Raw genomic sequence first — 23,052 nt, forward strand, 5'->3', positions numbered from 1 at the left:
GATGGCGGAGATGGCGCCTGCCAATGCTAGGAAATCCAGCCTATGGGAAGAAACCCAAGATGTGCTTAAAAAGAGGAGGCCGAATGGCCCAAAAAAGTCACACATTTCTCCAGGCCTCAGAAACACATCTCACAGCTGACAGAACTGGGGAGTTTGGGCTTTGTTTTTTAAAGATTTATTTATTTATTAGAGAGAGAGACAGTGTGAGCAGGGGGGAGGGGCAGAGGGACAAGCCAACTCCCTGATGAGGATGGAGCTGCTGTGGGGCTTAATCTCACGACCCTGAGATCCAGACCTGGATCAAAAATCTAGAATCGGTTGCTCAACTGACTGAGCCACCCAGGAGCCTCAGAACTGGGGAGTTTTAAGAAGGGGAAAAAAATCTCTTGGCCAGAAAACTGATCTATTAGGGCTACGGGCTATAAGAATCTGTCAAGCAAGGTTATTTTCTGCTGGGGCGCTTGGGTGGCTCAGCTGGTTAAGCATCTGCCTTTGGCTCAGGACATGATCACAGCATCCTGCAGTGCATCCGGATACCTGCTCAGTGGGGAGTCTGCTTCCCACCCCTTTGCACCTCCCCACCACTCACCCTCTCTCTTGCTCTCTCAAATAAATGAAGGAAAAAAAAAAAAAAAAAGAGGCCTGTTTTCTGCCCCAAGCAGAACAAGCATTTGCTGTCTGAGGCCACAGGAGCGAGGAGCAGCTGCTCCTTCTTTCTGGCCACGAGGGCTTCCACCACACTCCAAGGGCTCCCCTCCTTGCTGGCTTCCTTTCAACCTCCCTCACAGGAGTCTCTTGCTATTCCCAAACATTCCAAGTTTGTCTCATTGCCTAAAACACTGTCCCCCAACACTTCCATGGCTGTGCTTCCTAGGGCTCTGCTCTGACAGCCCTTCCTAGCCCACCATGCCCCCTCCCCATACTCAGTCCTCAGCAAGTGCTCCCACACCCACACGTGCTCATCTGTTCTCAGTTGTATTCCTACCTCTCCAGAAACACTTTCTCATGAACTGGTGTGCACTAACTTGTGCTAGGTACTTTACAGCCCTATAAAGCAAGCATTTGACCCAGGGGAGCGAGAAGCTCAAGAATGGCTTAGAACGTGGCCACGGTCGTGTGGAGAAGCTCAGATACCCAAATGCACCCCAACCACCCTTATCTCCCTCCCACCTGTTTCCTTGGTGAGGCCTGTGAGCTTGAGGACAGGTGTGTCTAACAGGAGACAGTGGGGGCTGGGCTGCATACCGGAGGGCCCAGCAGCACCCATGCCACCCCAGAGCCCACATTCACAGGATGCAATACCCTCCACCCACAGCCATGTGGACCCAGGGCACTTCCTGGGCAGTCAGGTGTTCCTTGGGCCCTGCCTCTGACTAGAGGTGGGTCCTGCCTGGCCTCAGACCTGCGTCCCACAGCTCAGAGCCCTGGCCAGCTGTGCCTCCTCATTGGGACACAGGAACAGGGACAGCTCCACCACAGAGGAGGCACCCTCCTTCCACTGGCACCAGGCACAAGCTGGTGGGACTTCATTGTGGCCTCTGACCTTACATGGCCTGACACCTTCCTTTAATGTTCTTAGTTTCTTCTCTGTCCATTCTTATCAGGTTCAGATTCAGAAGCTGGACTCTCAGATTACCCAGCCTAGCAGAAACAATGTTACTGGTTCTGCACCACCCCCCACAAACTATGGGATCAGCCACATCAGCAAGCCTCTTCAGAGAACCATGCCCGAAGAGGGAGGTTTTCCTGTGCTGGGATGGAGAAAAACCAAATGCTAAGCCAACGGTCACCAAACGAGATCACAATGAACTCATTTATTTCTTTATTATTATTATTTTTAAGGAATATACTTATTTAACAGAGAAAGAAACAGAGAGAGAGAGAGCACAAGCAGGAGGAGTGGCAGGCAGAGGGAGAAGCAGACTCCCCATGGAGCAGGGAGCCCGATGCAGGACTCTGATCCCAGGACTCCAGGATCATGATCTGAACCGAAAGCAGATGCTTCACCGACTGAGCCACCTAGGCATCCTGAGATCAAATTTAAATAACTGCCCCAAATCTGCTCTCCTCTATCTGCAGCGACCTGGTCTTTGTATGAGAGAGAAAATTTAGTAATATAGGACAGGGAGAGCACAGGTAAGGAGTACCTGGGGAGCTACTCCTAGGGAAGGTATGGAATGCTCTCACTGCACCACAACAGGGAGGAGAGAAGGAGCTCTCCTACTGGAAGGCAGCCTATCCCACAACCAAGGAAGGCTGCCAGGTAAGCCTCATTAAATACTTACGAGGCACCCATTTTACATATGAAGAGCCTGTGGCTCAGAGAAGGCAAGTAACTCAAACAGAAACACACAGCTAGGGAGGGGAAATGCCAGATCAGCCCCAAGACCTGTGTGGTTCTAGAATCTAGGTCACATGGCCTCCCACTAACACACGTACGGGTACACACCCCCACCAACTCCCGGTCTGTGAAGATGCTGAAGGCCAGAGAGCAACAGCAACTATTGCTGTGGTTCAAGGCTTAATCATCCCATTTTACCTGGTAATGAGACCAGGACATGTCCGGTTTGATGGGAGTAGAAGATTCTGGAAGTGAAGTGGGCCCATGATTGAACAGGCCAAGCTGGAATTCCTCAAGACTCACTCTGCCGTCTCCGTCTTGATCCAGTTTGTTAAACAGGTCCTCCAGTTCCTAGATGAAAGCCACCACACCAGTGCTGAGGCCACCACCACCCAGGCCTTCCCTCCCCAAGCTGGGCAGTCTGCTCATCCTTACCAAATTCAAACTGTCTGGGACACTCTGACCTCCCTTGACTCTGGCCTGTGACATCTCCACACCTGGTCACTTTCCACCCTGCTGTGAATGGATGCCACCTGCACTTCTAATTCCACAAATATCCATTCAGAGTCTACCATGCCAGGAACTCATTGCATGGTAAGAAGACATACATATGGAAGGTGCCCTGGGCCCCCAGCAGTTCAGGAACTACCAAGGACAGCAGGGCTAAGAAGAATTTTAACAAGCGGGAGCTTCCCTATCACCACTGCCCACCCCTGCAGAAGGAAGGAGGGGTGAATTCAGCCCTTGGGGAGCACAGCCTGCTTCAGAGGGCATGATATCTGGGCTGGATGGTAGACCTGGGCAGTGCAAGAAGGGGTTAGTGTACTCTAGGCAGAGGAAGGGTCAGGAGTGAAGATGCTCAGATGTCGGTGAGGCAGGCCACTTGTGACCTGCGTGGGTGCAGACCTCAGCAGCAGCACAGGGAGTTATCAGAGGACTTCGGACCAGAAAGTAGTACAACCACATCAGTGTCTGGAGAGTGAAGGGACTCCCCAGACCCAACATCAATCTGACCATCGCAAAGAGCCCGTCCTCCAGTGTGGTCTGCCTTGGACCCTCTCACCTCCTTCTCCAGTCCCTGGAGCCCGATGCTTTCACAGACGATGGCCAGCTCTTGCTCACTGAGGTGGCCGCTACTGCCAACACCCAGCTCTTCCCAGATGCCCCGGACCCGGCTCTCAGGGGTGTCCAAGGAGGGGCTGCAGGGCTTCTGGAGGCACCCAAAGACTTCAGAACCCCAAGCTGGCAGCTGGCCTGAAGCAGGGAGAGTGACAGGTAAACCCTATGCTCTAGGCGGAAGTGCCTGGGGGGAACACACCAATACTGGCAATGTACTCTGAAACCAGAGGGACAGGCAGATGGACACTCAAGTAGCAAAGCATCAAAGGTGATGGGTACATGGCTGTTTGTTTCTGTGTTTGCAGATTTGCATAATAAAATGTCAGTGGTGGGAACGTTGTGGTCCATGCAGGGAAAGCTTTATCTGAAGGGAACCTCCTAAAGTCAGAAGTCAGACCACTGAAAGCACATAAAAGAAGGCTGTATTATTTGTATTTATCAAAAGGAAAGAAACAAACAAAAAAACCCAAAAACACACATAAAAATAAAACCCAAAAAACTAGACAAGTTATTTAAAAAACAATTTTGAGACACTTATGTTTCTGAGCTTTGCCAGAGAGACAACTTGTGGAATAACACAGACGTGGGCGTGCCCATGAGAAGCCATCCATGGATGAGCCATGCTTCAAGCCAGACATCCCCTCCATGGCCAGTCCATACTGGTCTGTGTGCTCACAAACAGCACTGTGTCGGGCTGAGGAAAATGCCTTCTTTGAGATCCCTTCTAGCTTAAAGAGTCTGAAATTTCTTTTTTTTTTTTTATTTTTCTTTTTCCATTTTATCCATTTTATTTATTTTTTCAGCGTAACAGTATTCATTCTTTTTGCACAACACCCAGTGCTCCAATCAAAACGTGCCCTCCCCATTACCCACCACCTGTTCCCCCAACCTCCCACCCCTGACCCTTCAAAACCCTCAGGTTGTTTTTCAGAGTCCACAGTCTCTTATGGTTCGCCTAAGAGTCTGAAATTTCTAAGAGCACTTCTGATACTAGGGTTTTTTCCTCAGGAATGGTGGAGGAGGTAAATCAATCCTCTGAGGGCTGATATGGGTTTCATGCACTACGGTCAGCTCTAACCCAGTGGAAAGGTTCCTGCTCAAGGCTAGGAGGAACCTGCGGGTGAAGACCCCAAATCCCACCATGTACAACGTTCCCAGCCAGTCCTTCCTCTCCCGCCCTAAATTTATACTTCAAGGCCAAGGCAGTTAAGATGTGGTGGCCTGGCTGTTCTTCCTGATCTATGTGCTTCGTCCAGCAGCACAGATGGGTGCTCAGGTCAGTCCCTCAGACATTTACCAAAGTAAATAACGATCAGTGGCCCTTGTCCTTGAGGACCACAATCTAGAGCATGCTTGGTTCCAGCTGCTGATTTTTAATCCAGCAGAAATTCAAGGACAATTCAGGTCTCTCCCTTTGAATCAAGTTTCTGTGCTTTCTGCCCTGTGACATGCTCAGGGCATCCACAGACCCACAAGTGGGCACACTGCTGCTGCCTTCTGGTTGTTCCTGCAAGGCTCCCGAGGACAAGGATTATGTCTGGCATTTCATCTGGAGCACAGACAGGGCTGCTGACAGCTGCCAAGACTGCTTGCACACAGTCAGGAAGAGGATCTGCTGAGGCCCAACACATCAAGAAGGCAGTACAACAGGCCTGGGAACCCCCGAAGGCCATACCTGCCAGCTGGGGTCACACTGGTCCTCACAGACTATGAGACAGGGCAGGACATACTGCTCATTGAGCCAGTGGCCTCTAAGGGTCTGTCCCCAGGGGATGCTGAGGATCAAGTGACCACCTCCTGGCTGGGACTACCTCTGGAATAGAGGGCTCCCCAGGGACACCACCCACTCTGCATGCTTCCCAGGAAATTAAACATGGCTGGCTCACTGCCCAATGACCTAGCTCCTTGAACTCCAAAGAACTGGTCAAAGGGAGGCAGCACCAACCATGAAGCTGTGGCTTTACCTCGTGCTTCAAACAACTCATTCTGAGGTTCTTTAGCACTTTCAGCTTCTTCGTCTGACTTGAGACTCTGTGAAAATGAAAAGAGAAAGGTATAAATTCCCCAGAGTATGTGGCAGTGGCCAGGGCTCCAGGAACAGACAGAAAGGTATGTTCCGGGCAGGGAAGGGACTAAGGAAGAGGAACAACAAGCTGGTGAGATGCAGCTCCCTCTCACAGACTAAGTGCTACAGTGTAGACACAGGGACACAGAAAGTTCCTCAACATAGACCAAAAATCATCAGTAGTTCACACTAAAAATATAATCAGGTACTTGTACCCTAAAAGGAGAGAAAATGCTTTCCAGTCAACAGGTCCTTGTGGCGCTGGCTCCAGACACTAGCACTGGAGAGGAGTGGCTGTGGGGCATGGTCAACCTGCCATCACACCACATCATCTTGACATAAGCTTAATGGTCCTCACCACTCCACAGCCCATCCCTTATCATCCTTATCAGTTCAGCCAACAGTTGGAGGGAGAGTGGCTTTCTCTGTCTCTCCAAGTGCTCCAGGCACAGCATGATGTGTAGCAAACGCCTCACACCTCAGGGCCCTTCGCAAGCTGCACCATGCAGGGTGCAGTCCACCAAGAAACACTTGACTCAAGGGAAAACCTCGCTTTTGTGGCCAAGTCATCCAACTAAAAGTCAAAGTCTGCTTTTGACAGGTGCTATGTTTCCCATGACTGATCCTGGAAGGAATGCCAAGTTGACCAAGACCCAGCACCCCTCAGAGCCAGCACTGAAATGAGAGTGGAATTTTTCTAATGCATTCAGCCCAACCAATAACCTTAAACACAACATTTTCCCATGTTCTAGTTCCAGGGATCCAAGATGGTTTTACCAAGCAGAATAGTACAATGGAGACAGAGCTGATGCCTCAGACCTCCAACTCTAAGGACAAAAGATTAAAGAGGATAAAAAAGTGAACACCTGGGGTTTGCTGGTATTGTCTAGGCATATAACACTCCTGAGCAAAGGGACTCTAGGATTAAAGTAGATATGTTTGCCTCAACAAATGTTGAACACATAAACAAATTAATGTGAGAGGCCCAGAGCTGTCTTACTAAAAATAAGTCCCCATAAAGCCCCACCAGACAAAGTATACATTACAGACAGCAGGAACCAGGAACCTTCTGAAATTCTTGAAAATAGGTCTAAGGAATCCATGGTTAACTTGAAAGCTGTGGCTCTGCTCATAGATATTTCCTGACACAAAGGCTGTCGGGCTCCAGCAGCCCATCTCCTGGGTTGGTCCCAGCAGCAGTGAACAACTCAGGGACAGGCAGGGCTAGAATTAACCCCCAAGGCTCTGGGAGGTGTCTGGTACATCTTCACCAAATTCTAAGTGTGTGGGCCTTGGTATGTTCTAAGCATTCAAGGCAGGTGGGACTGTGGCCTTGGTACTTCCAAATTCCTAATCTTGCAGGAGCATCAGAAGAGCATCTTCCTTTTCTTTCCTCACTCCTATGAAACCATAAAACCAATCTTCTTGCAGTGCTGGGGGAAAGCTAGTGGTGGTAAGCAGGGGAGGGAAAGAAACAAGTGATTTGGGCACCAATTCTCCGCTGCCCCAATATCTAAAGGAGTAACTTGCTGGCCAGAACTTCCCTGCAGACAATCAGACCCAGAGATGCTTTAGAATGAAATGTCATTTCCCAATGTGTACCCATGCTTCTGGTGACTTGAGATGCCCAGGAATGCCCACCTGTCCTCACATTCTCTTGTAGTCATGTCACCATGACTAATGAAATGGCGACCCGGGGTAAGGAAGGGGAGCTGCACCCACCTCCACACTTTCCAAAGACGCAGAGCGGCGGAGCTGGCCCCTCCCAGGGGTCCAGGCCTGCTGTTCTGGTAAACATTTGGCTCCTGCTGCAGGGCCACCTGGCTCAGGCTCAGGCCGGCTCCAGCGACCGTACCACTTAGAGCCGCTCACGTACTTTGGCGGGACAGCACGAGAGGCTGCTGGAAAGAAAACAGGAGGTTTGGTGGGGGCCCACACACACTGCTGCAACACATTCCAAGATGTGGAGTGCTGCTCTCACAGATGCACACAGAGAACATCTGGAAGAACAGAGAACAGTTAACAGTGGTCAGTAGATTCTCCCTAATCCTCAAGCACGGGACTGAGAAACCCAGGCTGGGAGACGGGGATTTTCTACGCTAAACCCTCTGTGCTATTTAAATTTTTCTTTTTTAAAAGATTTTATTTATTTATTTGTTCGAGATTGAAAGAGAGAGAGAGAGAGAGAGAGAGAGTGCGTGACCATGCATGCACAAGCAAGGGTAGTGGCAGGCAGAGAGAGAAAGCAGAACCCTGGAATCATGACCTGAGCCAAAGGCAGACACTTAACCCAACTGAGCCACCCAGGTGTCCCTACTTAAATTTTTCTGAGCATATTTTGCTTTTGTTTGTGGAGTAAAAGACTACTACTAATAAGAAAAGACTTCTTGTTTATATAATAGAAGACTAGTACTAATGGCTTATTAGAAAAAAAGGAAAAAAGCCTCCAATAATCCAGCGACATACTGCTCTTGAGACCAGAAAGTCAATTCCCACCCTGCTCACTTCCGGACCCAAGCTGGGCAGGACCATCACAGCACTGTGGGCGTGGACCTCACACACAGCCCCAAAGGCTGAAACTTTGCAGGTCTGAAGTCTGGTACAGAGACAGGCACGGGTTTTAGTTTGGGATTCATGACAATCCCTTAAACCCTAACGACCCCTTGCATTTTCTTCTTCTCTCCTGACCTATCCACTTCTGTACAGAGCAGTTGGGGCCTCTCAGGCAGAGAACAAACAACACTGACTGTGTGCAGAGTCTGGGTGGGGAAGACACAGACTGGGGAGGGCATCATGGCAGCGACCAGGACAGGACACAGGTTCAGAGGAAAGTAACCAGAGTGGGCTGGCTGGACAGAAAGGCATAGGGTCCAGTGAAGAAAGGCCAGGCCAGGAAAACTGAGCAGCATTTCACTGAGAGGTGTCATGCTCCTTTGAGCCAAGTACCACATCATTCCTTTCTTCCATGTCCCAAATGGCCAGGCCACAGCCCCTGCCCTTAGGACCGCATCAGAGGAGGGGGCTGGGTACAGCCTGGCCAGTTAGAAGCAGAGTGATACCAGTGGCAGAGAGACACTGGGGTCAAGGAAGGAAGATGCTGAGCTCCACACGGGATGGACAGACTGTGAAGTGACAGCATGACATTTAAGGCAGCTGACAGTACTCAGGGTGAATACAGCATTGCTCACCTCACTGCGGCACTTGAAAGTAATCATGGACACTATGCCAATCACCCTGGACAAAGGAATGTGATGTGCTGAAGAGGAGGGCAAAGTGTCCAGGTCAGCAGAAAGAAAACAAGAGAACCTCTGAGCAGACCCAGTGGCGTTTGGAAGGGGGAAGCTACAAACATGGAAAAAGGCTCCCACCAAAAGGCTACGTGAGGACCAGTGAATGCAGGCTCCTGCATCTGAGCATGGTTTCTGGTTACAGAGAGGCTGCAGGCTGATGAATATGGGCAGAGGAAGAAGCTTCCACAGTGAGGTGGTTTAGGAAGAGGTGAAAGTCCTATCAGGCAGGAAGTGGGAAGCTGGGGTACATTAAGGAAACCAAGCACAGAAAACTCAAAGGGCCTCTGATACTCCCCACCTTAGGCTGGCACGAGGCGAGGAGTGTCAGGCCACACATACGACCCTGTAAAAACCTTTGAAATCCAAAAGAAAAGAAAAAGCCAAAGAAAACAACAAAAAAATAGAATAAGTGGAAAAAACCTCCAAGTCCTAGAATAGTTCCTTTTTCTTTGGAGGAACTGAGCGTGCGTCCACAGATCCAGTTTTATGTTTAGAAGCTCCATGCATGGGGGCGCCTGGGTGGCGCAGTGGGTTAAAGCCTCTGCCTCGGCTCAGGTCATGATCTCAGGGTCCTGGGATTGAGCCCCGCATCGGGTTCTCTGCTCAGCAGGAAGCCTGCTTCCCCCTCTCTCTCTGCCTGCCTCTCTGCCTACCTGTGATCGCTCTCTCTCTGTCAAATATATAAATAAAACCTTTGGAAAAAAAAAAAAAAAGAAGCTCCATGCATTCTCCAGCATGGGAGAGCACCTGCAGTGTCAGGGATGCCACGCCTTTCCATTCCTGTACGCCATCACCGTGTACACATTCCCAAATCCTGTGTTCCTAAAGGCCAGTGTTCTTCTTCAGCTCTTAGAGAAGAAAAGTGTCAGATAAAGCAACCAGTGAATGCCCTGAGGGTCCTATACACGGTTCCCACTGCTCCCCCCACGGCAGGGTTCTCCGCACTATACCCAGGTGCTCTGCAGCCTTCGGCAGTGGAAGGAGTGGGTTCTGTCTACACTGCTTATAAAAGGGCCTGGGGCTTGCAACTGAAAAACTGACTTGAGTCTTGGTCATCACTTACTAGCTGTGGGATATTGAACAAAAAAATCCCTTCACATATCAGGCCTCAGTTCCTCATCTGAAGAACCTCAGGGAGTCTGGTACACTGAAGACAAATCAATGTGAGCTCTCATTCTTTCCACTTCCCACTCCCCTACCCCAAGCCCTCCCACACTGCTATCCCTGTTATCCAGTCACGTAGCTTCTCCAGACCCAGGATCCGCCATGGCAGGAGCCTGCTGGGGGCTGAGGTAAAGAGCTCCCTGCCCAATCTGCTCATCAATTGCATGTCTCCAACCTCGAACACAGTGCCCCATGCCCCCTTTCACTCACCTGCCCAATACTCATCAGAGATAGTCAAGATGGGTTGGAAGCATGGCTGCCACTCACAGTCTCAAGTCTGATGGAGCAGGTACTAAGGACGATGTCTGTCAGCATCTTCTCACCCTTACCCCACAATCTACATGTCCCTGAATAGACCATTCTCCAAACCCTCCCTCCACCTCCTGACCACTACCAAAGCCAGAGGGTAACCCCCCTCCGGACACCACTTCCACTTGGGCTATTTTTTTCCCAGCAGCCCCATTCCCATAACGGCAATCTAGTTAGGCCTACCAGCACAACACAACACTACTGTCTGACAAAAGACACAGCGAGCTCTGTCTCTGGCTGCTAGCATCCTGCCTGCTCTGCCAACCTCCGTGGTCTGGATACACCTCTGTCTTCACTAAGGTTTCAATTTTCAAAACTTCAGCTGCTCTGCATCTACTTTATCTTGTCAACAGCCCATGCTGAAAGTACAGCACACGATATTATTTGACACTTGTGATACCCTGATTTATCATAAGTATATATTTGCTCTTCATCTCATCCCTGGCTCGGAGCTCCTAAAACCCTTGTAATTTCCTAAGTGACAAGAGCAACCAAACCTGAGTTTATATTAATGAGGTGACTTCTGGAAAGCCCCTACAGTTGGGGGCTGGTTGCCCAGGGACACAACCATGTGATCCGAAGGTCAGCAGAGAGAAAACAAGAGAACCTCTGAGCAGACCCAGTGGCGTTTGGAAGGGAGAAGCTACAAACAGGGAAGCTACAAACCCTGACCTCCAGGGAAGGGGGAGGAGCTGGAGCTGGAGTTCAATCACCAATAGCCAATGATTTGATCCAGCATGCCTATGTAATGAAGCCTGCATAAAAACCCATCAGGATGGGGTTCAGAGAGCTCCTAAGGTGAACACACAGAGATTGGGGGAGAATGGCGTGCCTGGAGAGGGCATGGCAGCTCTGCATCCTTTCCCCACACCTTGCTCTGTGTCTTCTTCTACCTGGCTGTTCCTGACTTACATTCTTTTATAATAAACTAGTGATCTGGTAAGTAAACTGTCTTCCTGAGTTCTAGGAGCTCCTCTTGCAAATTAATTGAATCTGAGGAAGGGGTTGTGGGAGCCTCTGATTTAGAGCCAGTCACTGGACCTGTGACTAAAGTGCGGCCACTTTGTGGGACTGAGCCTTTAACCTGTGGGATCTGATGCCATCCGCAGGCAGGCAACGTCAGGACTGAATTACAATGTAGGAAACCCAGTGGTGTTGGAGAATTGCTGGTGTGGGACAGACTACCACACATCTGGCGAGCAGAAGTGCTGTGTATAAAGGAAAACAATAGAGCATCTCCTTTCCAACACTATTGCATAAATAAGGAAGCAAAAGAAGAAAAAACCCAAAGTCTTATCCCAGTGCACACAGGTTGGCAGTAAGGGAGTGGAGTTACAATTTAGTTCTCAGACCTGCTATAGTCTTCAATCTGAATATCACACCCCAGAAGGTAACAGATAAATAATGAAAACAACAACAACAACAACACTTGAAGTAAGAGGAAGAAATTCTCTTACTTGATTCAGAAGAACGACTGTCTTCATCAGAGGAGCCAACACCAGCACTTGATGACAACACTGCCACAAAACCTTCCTTAAATTCCTCAAAGTTAACCTGGTGAATATAAGAAAAGAGAGGTTAGCACTACTTTCAACAGATCACCATATAATACCTTAGCGTTTTGTTTTTATTCTCAGATGGAAACATATTAGTGTTGCCTTTAGCTCTGAGACCATCCATTTTTTCTAATATCCACTTAAGATTTTGTTTAAGTAGAAGAATATAACATGAAAAGTAAAAGTAAGCCACAAACTCATCACCAAAAAAACCCCTATTACCAATTTTAATGATTAGAAAACAGTACCCAAAAGGGGGATCTGATGATCATAAAACATTTAATATACATAAAGAAAATATCCAGGCTATCGCCACCCCAGCAAGAAATGGAATAATACCAGCACCTTAGAGGCTCCTCCACCATGGTTCCTTTCCTAATTAAATTCCCTGCCCCAATACTCTGACTTTTATGGTATTAACATCTTTGCTTTTGTCCTCATTTGTATGCATCCCAGAACAATATGGTTTAGTTTTGCCTCTTTTCAAATTTGATCTAAATGGAATCATATGCATATATTCTTTTATATCTGGCTTCTTAGACTCATTATTACTTCTGTAATAGTCATTCAAGCAGCTATGTGTAGTGCATTTTCTCTGCTGTGTAATACTCCATTGTTTAACATGCAAAAATGTATTAATCCATTCTTCTACTGATGAATATTCCCATTGTTTCCAGTGGCTGGTTATTTTTTTTTAAATGCTTTGAACTGCATTGCATATGTGTTTTTAGGAGCTTCTTAGGAATATATGCTGAAGAATGGGATTGCTGGGTCATAGAATGTGCATTTAAATCCTCTTGGTGAGCTGAATCTTTTACTGCTATAAAATGCTAACCCTCTTTACTTCAGTAATGTTTTTTACCATAAACACTAGTTTCTTTTGGTTAGTATTTACATGATATATCTTTTTATCAAATTTTAATGTCAATTTTTTATATCCATATATTTCAGGTGTCATTTATAAAATCTTTTTTATCTTTATAACTATTTAGTCTATTTACATTTAATATAATTACTGATATATTTGGATTTAAATCTACTATTCTATTGTGTGTTTTCAATCTGATCTGCTTGTGTTTTCTCCCTGGTTCCCTCTCTTAGGATTTACTGACTTATTTTTTTAGTACTTCATTTTCCCTTTATTAAGTTAGAAGTTATATAGTCTATTTCCTTTCTCTGACCATTTATCCTAAAAATTACAACACAAATCCTCAGCTTATCAAAGTTTACTGTAGTAACTTTTACTTTTACCCTCTTCCATGACAATATGAAGCCGATGTAACACTTTCATCTACTAGAGTCTGACTTTCATGCCTTTCTTATGAGTTGCCATATATTTGAACTTGCTCCATTTTAAACCCCCACAAAATAATTTTTTATATAATCAATGTTCATTAATAATTATCCAAATATTTACTGCTTTGTTTTTCATTTGTTCTTGTATTTCTGACCTTCTGTCTAGGATAGTTTTCATCTATTTGAAGTACATGTTTTAGAATTTCATTTTTCTTAAGTATGCTGATGCTAAATTTTTTAGTTTGATTATCTGAAATGTTTTTTTATTTCACTTTCGATAGACTTTTCAAGCAGATAAACAATTTATTAGAAAAATAGTAAAAATGACCAAGGTGTCCACAAATGGAATGGGTAAGTTATGATATAGTCAAAAAATGAAATGATGATGGAAAAAACACTAACAAGATGAACTGTATTTCACAGATATAATACAGAGTAAAGGAAGTCAGAGAGTATGTACTGAGCATGTACTGTGTTTTTCCATTCTGCAAAGATCAGAAACAGGCAAAACAAATCTGTGGTGTTGGTGTCAGGACAATGGTGGCCTTATGACAGAAGGTCTGCAAGGAACATGAGGAGGGATTCAGAATGCTGGCTACCCAGCTGTGCTCAGTATAGGATAGTTATTGAGTGTACACTTCTGATATGTGCTCTGTTCTCTATAGATGCTTCAATAAAAGTCACACAGAAAGATGTCAACAGAAGGGCTTACGCAGGTCAAAATATCACAAGTAAATGCTTGTGTGGAGCTTAGGTCCAAGCATGCTTCTCAAATCTGCACAGAATTTGAATGAGAAAACCTCTGTTGCTGCCACTCAGCACTAAATGTAGCTGTTTGCCTGGGATACACATTATTGTAAACTGACAATGGATTATTTGTGTATTTGCTTATTTTTGTCTCCCCAACTAGCATGTGAGGACACTGCTGGCAAACGATAGTACTCAACAAACATTTATTGGATGTGTTGGCCTCTGTATCTTTTCATAACTGAGCAGAACTCCCCTTCTAATGGATGCATTCTTTCACTTTTACTCCCTTTTTTTAAAAGATTTTATTTATTTGACAGACAGAGATCACAAGTAGGCAGAGGCAGGCAGAGAGAGAGAGGAGGAAGCAGGCTCCCTGCCGAGCAGAGAGCCCGATGCAGGGCTCAATCCCAGGACTTTGGGGTCATGACCTGAGCCAAAGGCAGAGGCTTTAACTCACTGAGCCACCCAGGTGCCCCTCACTTTTACTCTTAAAGGATCTTTTTGCTGAGTATAGAATTCAGGTTGCCAGATGTTTTCTTTTAGCACATTGGAAATACCTCTCCACTGGTTTCTGGCTTGTACTGTTACATCTGAGAAGGCAGCAGTCCATCTACCTAATAATTACCTAAATAAAATACATTTTTTTTGTCTGACAGCTTTAAAAAATCATTAAACTTATTATTTTGAGGTAACTATAGATTCACATGCAGTTATAGGAAAAAATGCAGAGATCCTGTGCAACCATCTCGGGCTGCTTTTCCAGTGATTTCTCTATGTTTACTTTCAGTTTCACTATAATATGGGCAGGTGTAGATGTCTTTGTAAATATGCTCCTTGGAATTTAGTGGGCTTTGGGGATCCCAAATCTGTTCTGGAAGGTTTTTTTAGCTATTATATATTCATATAATGCCCCACCTCATTCACTCCTTTCCTCCTGGGATTCCAAATAAAGGGATGTTGGAAGGTTGGACCTTCTCATTCTACCTTTACCTTTTGTTGTATCTTGGTGCTGTATTCTGAATGATCCCAGTTACTGAATGCTCTCCTTGACTGTGTCTAATTTGCTTGCTTAAAGAGCTGTTAAACTCTTGCATTAGGTTTTGATTTTGGCCATCACACTATTTGGTTCTAAAAGTTTTATTTGGTGAGCCGAGGTCCTGGAATCGAGCCCCACATCGGGCTCTCTGCTCTGCGGAGAGCCTGTTTCCTCCTCTCTCTCTCTGCCTGCCTCTCTGCCTACCTGTGATCTCTGTCTGTCAAATAAATAAATAAAATCTTAAAAAGTTTTATTCAGTTCTTTGTTCAGATTTATCATTTCTTAGAGTTCCATCTTTCCTATAGGTATTTTCAAGCTTTGAAAAAAACTCCTAACACAGTTAGTCACAACAGTTGTTTTATATTTTGTTTGCAGTAATTCCAGTACCTTACAAGCTGTGTGTCTGCCTCTGCTGCCTGTTGTTTTTCCTGGTTCTTGCTCATCCTGTGTTATTTGTGTGCTGGTTATCCTTGATTGCATGCTGGTTATTGTATTTGACTATTAGATGGGGATAATTACAGATCTTGAATGCTGGCACTTCTTTTTTTTTTTAATTTATTTTTTTATTTGTTTATTTTCAGTGTAACAGTGTTCATTGTTTTTGCACCACACCCAGTGCTCCATGCAGTACGTGCCCTCCCTATTACCCACCACCTGGTTCCTCAACCTCCCACCCCTCTGCCCCTTCAAAACCCTCTGGTTGTTTTTCAGAGTCCATAGTCTCTCATGGTTCATCTCCCCTTCCAGTTTCCCTCAACTCCCCCTCCTCTCCATCTCCCCATGTCCACCGAGTTCTTTGTTATGCTCCACAAATAAGTGAGACCATATGATACTTGACTCTCTCTGCTTGACTTATTTCCCTCAAATGCTGGCACTTCTTAAGAGAAGACTTGTTTGCTTTTGCCAGATGCCTGAGGGCACCACCTGGGCAGGACCACCTTTAGCTAAATGAGGTTTATCTAGACCACTGAGAGGTAACAAGCCCAGATAGCAAAAAGCACAAGGGCTGTTTCAGATCCTTCCTCAAACTGGGGGCTAGTTTATCATATTCTCTACCTTGGGTGAGAATCCTTTCTTCCCTGGAGGAAGCAGACTTCCTGTGAGCAGGGAGCCTAATGTGGGGCTGGATCCCAGGACCCCTGGATCATGGCCTCAGCTGAAGGCACACACCTAACTGACTAAGCCACCCAGGCACCCCTTAATCTGTGTTTTGACATAGATTTCCCTGGTCCTCTCAAGTCCCAAAGACCACATCAATTTCGGTTTCTCAGCAATAATGGGGTCTTGTGTGCTGGACTGAACCTCTCTCAGTGTGTGACTTATAGATTTTTAGACCGGTAATTTCTTCACTGACTTATTTCCTCTTTACCATTTTCAAGATCTTTGTTTTTATGATTTTGTTCAGATTTCGTTATTCCTCACTGGAAGGTCAGCCTGAGTGTGCTAACCTGCTACTACCAGAATGTCTGAAGCCTATTCATACTTTTTTAGGACTGCATAAATTTCATCAGATGGATCTAGCAGAATTTATTTAACCAATCTCATATTTAAAAGGCTGTTCCCAATCTTTTGCTATTTGAATCAATACTAGAATGAATATCTTGCATAGATTTCATTTCATATGAAGATATACATGATATTTCATTGATTATCACGTCCCTAGCTTCTGCATGTTGCATAGCACATATTAAGTGCTCAAAAATACCTGTTGAAGGGACACCTGGTGGCTCAGTCAGTTGAGTGTCTGCCTTGGCTCAGGTCATGATCCCAGGATCCTGGGATCGAATCCCTCATGGGGCTCCCTGCTCAGTGGGGAGCCTCCTTCCTCCTCTCTCTCTGCCTGCCACTCCTCTTGCTTGTGCTCTCTCCGACAAATAAATAAATAAAATCTTTAAAAAAAAATACTTGCTCAATATATGAAAGCAAAATGAAATGACAACTTTGCTTGATCTAATCTTTGATTTCTTTTGTGTCTTTGATAATACTTATCATCTGATTTTCTTCCAACCACTAAACAGTAGTGGGATCTGATGGCCAAGTGTGTTGCCATTTTACCTGATACTATTGTTTTTTCTTAAAGATTTTATTTATTTGGGGCGCCTGGGTGGCTCAGTGGGTTAAGCCGCTGCCTTCGGCTTGGGTCGTGGTCTCAGGGTCCTGGGATCGAGTCCCGCATCGGGCTCTCTGCTCGGCGGGGAGCCTGCTTCCCTCTCTCTCTCTCTCTCTCTCTCTGCCTGCCTCTCTGCCTGCTTGTGATCTCTCTCTGCCAAATAAATAAATAAAATCTTTGAAAAAAAAAATTAAAAAAAAGATTTTATTTATTTGAGAGAGAGACAGAAATATTGAGAGAGAACATGAGCAGGGGGAGGGGTGGGAGGAGAGGGAGAGGGAGAAACAGACCCCCTGCTGAGCAGGGAGCCTGCCATGGAGCTCCATCCTAGGACTCTGGGATTATTATCTGAGCGAAAGGCAGATACTTAAACAACTGAGCCACCCAGGTGCCCCTATCTGATACTATTCTGACTATTCTTGTGTTTCTGAGTTTTCTTCCTTCATAGCTCAAGAAAGGGGGAAGAACAAACCCACAATATTCAGGTGCTTCACCAAAAAGGACACACCATCATCTCTGTATAATGTCACACTCACTCATCACAAATAGAGGTTAGACCCTGTGATTGGCAATCACTTTCAACTTTAAAATTATTATCAGTAACACTATGTTAAGAATTTTTTTTCAAGTATATGCACCCCTATGTTTATTGCAGTATTATTTACAACAGCAAAGATACAGAAGCAGCCCAAGTGTCTGTCAAGAGACAAATGGATAAGGAAAATGTGATATATGTATACAAAGGAATACTGCTCAGTCATAAGAAAAGATGAGATCTTGTCATCTGTGTCAACATGGATGGACCGAGAGGGTATTATGCTAAGTGAAGTAAGTACAGAAAGACAAATGCCATAGGATTTCACTTATGGTCATCTAAAAAATAGAATCTAAAAAATAAAACAAATGAATAAACAAACAAAAATCAAAAACAGACTCATAAATACAGAGAACAAATTGACTGATGGTTGCCAAAGGAGAGGCAGTAGGGGGATGGACAAAATGTTGAAGGAAAGTGGGAGATACAGGCTTCCAGTCATGGAATGAGTAACTCACGAGGATAAAAGGCACAGCATAGAGAATATAATTGATGATGTTGTAGTACTATATGGTGACAGATAGTAGTTACACCTGTGGTGAGCATAGCATAACATATATACTTGTCTAATCAATATGGTATACACCTAAAACTACTGTAACATTGTATGTCAACTATATTTCAATTTAAAAAATAATTATTTTTTGAGAGTAAAATTCTCTTTCTAACCAAATTTAAAATACTAAAGGTAAGATCCTTGCCACTGATAAAGAAACATGAGAACATAACATAAAATGCACATGGGAATTTCCCACACTCCACAGGAATCTTGGGCCACATTAATTTCTTCTGGCCTGAAACCAGACCTTGATAATGTTTCTTTAACAGGAAATAGGAATTAAAAATGAGCATACTTCAACGAATTAAAACATTATCTTGTTAATTCAAATTAATATTGTCCCTCATTTTTGTAACTGAATTGAAGTATCAATGACCAACATTTACATGATGTCATATATGTTAGTTACTATAAGAACAATGGATGTGTGAAACTTGAACTGAAAAGCCAATCAATTTTCCTGGATAAAGGATTTCTCTTGATTTTTCTCTGAATCTCCTGAAATCTCCACCATTTCGTTTTTGTTGTAGAAAATGGTGACAACTACCTGGATATTTATGGCTTGACACCAGCTTCCCCTAAAACACCTATAGAAGGTTTCACCTAAGTGGTGGCTCTGTGAGCTATGTCCTTTCTGTGGGATGAAGCAGAGGAACAATAAAAACTCTGGCAGCAGAAATAACCCATCATGAGCACTATCACAGAGGAGATGGTATAAAGTGTGGGGTGGAACAGGCCCCTAGAGGCATCAGGTGGTATGGGCACTGCCCTTGAAATGTTACAGAGACGGAAGCGGGGACAACTTCAGGTCAGACTCAAGAGCACTAATGGAAGCAGAACTATTTCTTGATTTACCCAACACCTGACTTGCTTTTTGGAAACAGAAATCATGGCTGGAAGAGAATGGAGTTGGGACAGACACAAAGATGGATGAACACCCACAGAGCTTTTCCGTGTGCCACTGTTCATCAGAAAAGGTCAGGCTCCTGTCTTTGCTTATGACTGTCTTGTCTCTCCTTCTAACATACCTCCCCATAAAAGTGTGGAGAAACTTCCAGCCTCCCAGAAGGATTATAACTCAAAGGAACTGCTTTATGGGATACATGTGATGTGGGGGAGGCCAGAAATCTCAATTAACTTGATTTTTCTCCTTACTGATGTTCCATTACTAAACTTTTCTTTCTATCATAATTTGATGCTTCTTTTTTAAAGATTTTATTCATTTATTTGAGAAAGAGAGAGAGTAAGCGAAAGAGAGAGTACAAGCCTGGGGGAGAGGCAGAGGGAGAAGCAGACTCCCCGCTGAAAAAGGGAGCCCGATGTGAGACTCAATTCCAGGGTCCGGGGATCATGAGCTGAGCCAAAGGCAGATACTTGGCCGACTGAGCCATCCAGGTGCCCCAATTTGAAATTTCTATATGTTATACTATGGTTGCTGGAGGGGAGGGCTTAGGGGGATAGGGTAGCAAGGTGATGGACACTGGGGAGGATATGTATCATGGTGAGTTCGGTGTATTGTGTAAGATTGATGAATCATGGACCTGTACCCCTGAAACAGATAATACATTATATGTCAATTAAAAAAATTAATAAATGTTATATCACTTCTGCACATACAAAACAAAGCAGGATAAGGCTCGGGAATGATGTGATTTGTTCAATCAGCAGAACCTGCCATCTGAATATGAAAAAAGGTATTCTTTCGGTTTTGAATTTTCTCAACTATCAAAAATAACCAAGAAAACCAGATCATCTGTTTATACTGCTTGAATAACCAGAGTGCTGATTTTCACATTATATGTTTTATAAGGTTTGAACATTATAAAAAGTACACCTGATTTGGGGCTCCTGGGTGCTACAGTCAGTTAAGTGGCTGACACTTGGTTTCAGCTCAGATCCTGATCTCAGGGTGATGACCTCAAACCCTTCATTAGCTCTGTGCTTAGCAGAGAGTCCGCTTGACTCTCCTTCCCTCTACCTCTGCCCGCCCCAGCCCCCAAATGAATAAGTAAATCCTTAAAAAAAATACACCTGGGGGCCGCCAGGGTGGCTCAGTAGGTTAAAGCCTTTGCCTCCACCTCAGGTCATGATCCCAGAGTCCTGGGATTGAGCCCCGCATTGGGCCTTCTGCTCAGCAGGGAGCCTGCTTCCTCCTCTCTCTCTGCCTGCCTCTCTACCTGCTTGTGATCTCCATCTCTCAAATAAATAAATAAAATCTTTAAAAAAAAAAAATACACCTGGGACGCCTGGGTGGCTCAGTCAGTTAAGCATGATCCTGGGGGTCCTGGGATCGAGTCCCAAGTCAGGCTCCCTGCTCATGAGTAGTCTGCTTCTTTCTCTCCCTCTCTGTGTGTGCTCTCTTTCTCTCTCTAGCTCTCTCTCTCAAATAAATAAAATCTTTAAAAACATATTTAAAAAAATACACCTGACTCTTAAGTCCTTAAAAAAAAATAACAGCAACACAAAAAACCAAAAGGCAGGAATAAAGTAAAAAGAAACAGAATGGGTGTGGTCAGCTTAATTGAGGCAGAGCTCCCTAGGAGGGAGTAACATTATTCTGACAGGCTTTGGAAAGTAACAAGAGGTACAGTTCATCTGGACTTTCTCCCTGTACCAGCAGTGAGGGTTTTTTTTCTTGGTTTTCTTCCTTTGTTTTAGTCCAAGAGCCAATTCAGGAACATCTGCAGGCTAGATTTTTTTCCTCATTTGATAAATAAAAATAGTTGCATTGATTTCTGTGGCGGAAAAAAAACAACAACAACTCTTCCTTCAAAGTTAAGACGACCAACACTATTTCTATGACATAAGTTAATATCTAGACATATTTAAGCGGTAGGGACAAGGTGGGAGGTACTTTTTAGTACTTCTGTCAGGAAAGCAAGTTGTGGTCTAGGTTCTAGATCACGGTTCTGGATGATCTTCAATTTCCTAGTGAAAAGGAGCAGAGATAGAGTACTTTCTATCTGGCCTAGATGAAATCACAGGACACCTCTGAATATAGGTATCTTTTGTTCCTGTAGCCGTGGTGTGCACTTGCTTTGTCCAGCTTCTGGAACGAATTGCAAGCTGTGCCATTTTACTGGACAGTCCGCCTTCAAGGCACTTCAAGGCACCCAGTGTGTCATCTGCCCACAGATCCTTGTATTTTTGTGAACCACCTGCCTCCCACCCATACAGCCTTCCACCCCACGCCTGACACCCCAAAAATCTCTCAAACATCTTTCTGGAAATACTAAACCAAACCAAACCTCTGGAAGTAACTATGCTTTCAAAAAAAAGTAATCTGAAGGAAACTCTTGCTTCAAGGGAGGAGTCCCCAGAAGGAAAAGTGGTGTTCCAGTTTCTAGTAACTCTACTCTGGTGTGTCTTTAGTCCACTGATATTTCTCAAATGCCTGCAGTTAACTACAGTACTCTGTGCTTTTCTTTATAAGAATGAAGTCAAATACCCACCCTGGCAAAGTGGTCGTTTCCAAGAAGTGTTTGCAGAAGGATGGGAAGCTGCTTTTCCAGATGCAGCTTGAGGCAGAGCTGGGTCAGTTCCTCCCGGTCCAGAAAGCCTGTCCCTGTGGTGTCACAGCTGCTGTAGACTTCCCTGAGCTGTGAAACATAGTGGTTCTCTTCTTCTTCATCCATCCCATAGCAAGCTGGACATGCCAGGGGAAAAAAGAAAATCAAGAGTACACTCTTACTGCCACACCTCACACGTTCTTTCACTGCTCTGATGAGCCCCAGCAAGGTGGCCCAGGTGTGGGTATGGGCTGGGCACATGGGAAAAGGCATCCAGGGTGCTCTCAGTTTTATGTGGGGCCTCTGTAGGAGAGGCCAGAAGCATGTGACCACTGAGCCAGTCCCTGTTCACAAAACTCAGAATGTCTTTGTTCTTTAAAATAAATATCTATTATTGGGATGCCCTAGTGGCTTAGTCAGTTAAGCGTTCAACTATTGATTTCATTTCAGGTCATGATTTCAGGGTCCTTGGATCAAGCCCCATGGTAGGCTCCCTGCTCAATGGAGAGTCTACCTGTCCTCTGCCCCTCCACCCGCCCTCTCTCTCTTTTAAATAAATAAATAAATCTTTTTAAAGAAATAATAAAAAAAAAAATTATCTAGGGAGCACCCAGGTGGCTTAGTCATTAAACATCTGCCTTTGGCTCGGGTCATGATTCCAGGGTCCTGGGATCGAGCCCCGCATAAGGCTCTCTGCTCAGTGGGAAGCCTGCTTCTCCCTCTCCCATTCCCCCTGCTTGTGTTTCCTCTCTGCTGTGTCTCTTTCTGTCAAATAAATAAATAAAATCTTAAAAAAAAAAGAAAGAAAAGAAATTTAAAAATTATCTATTGTAGAATAATCAGAAAAAAGAGGTAAATGTAAAATGGAGAGCTAAAATTATCCAAAAAAATTATGAATATTTTGGCAAGTATATATATACTCTAATTTCTCTCTAGACATACACAAATATGGTATTTTTTCCCTTATTAGTATTCAGTTACAAATACTAAAAAGGAAAAATGTAAATAAATTTTACCAAATTTTTAATAAAAAATTAGAAACTCCAATAAAATTTATAGAAGATGTTGATTAATCACAAAAGAAGAAAAATAGGGGCGCCTGGGTGGCTCAGTGGGTTAAAGACTCTGCCTTCGGCTCGGGTCATGATCCCAGGGTCCTGGGATTGAGCCCCGCGTCAGGCTCTCTGCTCAGCGGGGAGCCTGTTTCCCGCCTTTGCCTCTCTGCTTGCCTCTCTGCCTACTTGTGATCTATGTCTGTCAAATAAATAAATAAAGTCTTAAAAAAAAAAAAAGAAGAAGAAGAAGAAGAAGAAGAAAAATATGGTTAATAACTTCTAAAAAGTTCTAATATCT

General features: G+C 44.8%; 1 protein-coding gene across 8 annotated transcripts in view; it reads right to left on the reverse strand.

Moving 5' to 3' along the window:
- Window positions 1–23,052, reverse strand: part of NINL (ninein like) — a 147,725-nt gene that overhangs the window by 57,947 nt on the left and 66,726 nt on the right. For 7 of the 8 annotated variants that reach the window (XM_045979356.1, XM_045979354.1, XM_045979358.1 and 4 more), the window contains exons 2-7: window positions 21,643–21,836; window positions 11,746–11,842; window positions 7,248–7,426; window positions 5,425–5,491; window positions 3,405–3,595; window positions 2,540–2,692 (exon numbers count right to left, since the gene is read on the reverse strand). In XM_045979356.1, coding sequence (XP_045835312.1) covers window positions 2,540–2,692; window positions 3,405–3,595; window positions 5,425–5,491; window positions 7,248–7,426; window positions 11,746–11,842; window positions 21,643–21,825 — 870 coding nt within the window. In that variant the 5' untranslated portion in view covers window positions 21,826–21,836. The remainder of the gene's footprint in view (window positions 1–2,539; window positions 2,693–3,404; window positions 3,596–5,424; window positions 5,492–7,247; window positions 7,427–11,745; window positions 11,843–21,642; window positions 21,837–23,052) is intronic. The other variant, XM_045979352.1, reaches the window with a different exon arrangement.

Source organism: Meles meles, chromosome 15 (genome assembly GCF_922984935.1).
Source record: "Meles meles chromosome 15, mMelMel3.1 paternal haplotype, whole genome shotgun sequence".
Taxonomy (NCBI): Eukaryota; Metazoa; Chordata; class Mammalia; order Carnivora; family Mustelidae; genus Meles; species Meles meles.